General features: G+C 46.8%; 1 protein-coding gene across 1 annotated transcript; it reads left to right on the top strand.

The window, feature by feature from the left end:
- Positions 1-112: 112 nt before the first annotated feature.
- On the top strand, positions 113-1,489 carry SARC_15341 (hypothetical protein; the record flags this gene model as incomplete). Its single annotated transcript, XM_014290537.1, has 2 exons — positions 113-209; positions 1,229-1,489. Coding segments are annotated over 2 exons (358 nt in total), but the record flags the coding sequence as incomplete, so codon positions are not given.
- Between the last annotated feature and the right edge of the window lie 304 nt (positions 1,490-1,793).

The following is a 1,793-nucleotide window of genomic DNA, read 5'->3' as shown; positions in this document are numbered from 1 at the left end:
TTTCCTCGCGCATATGCTGACATCTACATACGCACCTGGGACATGAGGCACTACAGTGGAGATCGATGAAGAATCACAAGGCGATCTGATTGATCTGTCGTACCAATCTCCAATGACCGAACCACCCACCATCCATGGACCTCGAAGGACTGGGCAGATGGACTCGTCTGCGATAGTACCACCCAGCATGGATCCCTCACCGTCGTCAGGTGTGGTATAATTGTAATTGTGGGTATTTATCTGTTTGTGTAGGTATTTGCCTCTCTGAAGGGTGGTCGATTTGTATATTAGTAGTGAGCGCTGTGATGTATATACGCGAGTGAGCAGTCGAACGTGGCTGCGATTGTGCCACCCAGCATGGATCCCTCGCTTTCAGCAGGTGACGTATTCGTATATATTGACCTGCTTATGTAGTTATTTATATCTCTGACTGTAGTTTGTCTGTGTATCAGAACATCCCTCGCTTTCAGCAGGTGACGTATTCGTATATATTGACCTGCTTATGTAGTTATTTATATCTCTGACTGTAGTTTGTCTGTGTATCAGAACATCCCTCGCTTTCAGCAGGTGACGTATTCGTATATATTGACCTGCTTGTGTAGTTATTTATATCTCTGACTGTAGTTTATCTGTGTATCAGAACTGAGCGCAGCTCAATCGGCTTGCTCACTACACAATTGCATAAGTAACTTGTGCTTTTGTTGTCTTCATACGATACACAGGCGGGTAGGATAAACCTATCTATTCTACGCGTTACCTACAACCTAAGTTTATTCTCTCAATCGCCTGCGTCCGAGGTTCGGGTGTATCCCGCAATTTCAATACACATATTTTTTTGTCGACTATACACTCACTATACACAGAAGCATTTGATATCCTGTTCTTCCTACACCCAGTACTTGTAGCCTCTTATGACTCTCACCACGTTGTGTTGGATAATTGTCTATTGTATGCAGGTGGTTTCTACAATTGCCCCTATCCCACGAACACCCATAGCCCAAGGTCTGCTCTCAGCCGACCTGTGTCCGAGTTCCGGATCTACACCGTTGATAGCCCCCATTCACACCCCTTCTACTTCCACTACTGTCATATATTTCTCTTTGATTATCATTCAATGTCCACGCTTTCCTTCTCCCAATCCCTCTCCCACCAGCTTCGAGTATACCAAATCCCTGACGCCGGCTCACCCGGGCTTACTGACTGTCCTCAACCTGTCCTTTATACACAGGCGGGTACAGCAATCTGCCCTATCCCACGTTACACCTACAACCCAAGGTCACCCCTCAACCGACTTTTGTCCGAGGTTCGGGTGTAGATGGCACCACATCGCTCGACATCTCAGGCGCCGGGTTTGATGCGTTGGCCAAGGGACTGAGTGAAACAGCGGCCGAAACCCCACAGATCAATACCGGAACACCTTACCCTTCGTCGATCTTTGCAGGCACCACGGAGAATATGTCTGTATATCCACCGAAACAGTCTGCGGAAGGTATGGCTAAGCTAAGGGGATTGTTGCGACTTGGGGTGTGTGTTGTGTAGTGGATGATTTATTTTTACACAGACAAGTCGGGTCTCAATGGCAGCGTGGCGGATTCGGAGTTGAGGTGATACAGTGTGTGTGGCTTGCAGGCGAGGTTTGATACTATAGTTGGTATCTGTAGACCCCCTTTAATATAATATATTTATGTATCTACCCGAGTGAGACTGAACGTATGGCATGGTAATATTTAATCTCAGGTTTAATACACCCCATTCACCCCGTGTTCCCCTCCCGGCTTTAAACTCACACAACG

The sequence above is a fragment of the Sphaeroforma arctica genome (assembly GCF_001186125.1).
Source record: "Sphaeroforma arctica JP610 unplaced genomic scaffold supercont1.5965, whole genome shotgun sequence".
Lineage (NCBI taxonomy): Eukaryota > Ichthyosporea > Ichthyophonida > Sphaeroforma > Sphaeroforma arctica.
This window is presented reverse-complemented; position numbering and strand designations above follow the sequence as displayed.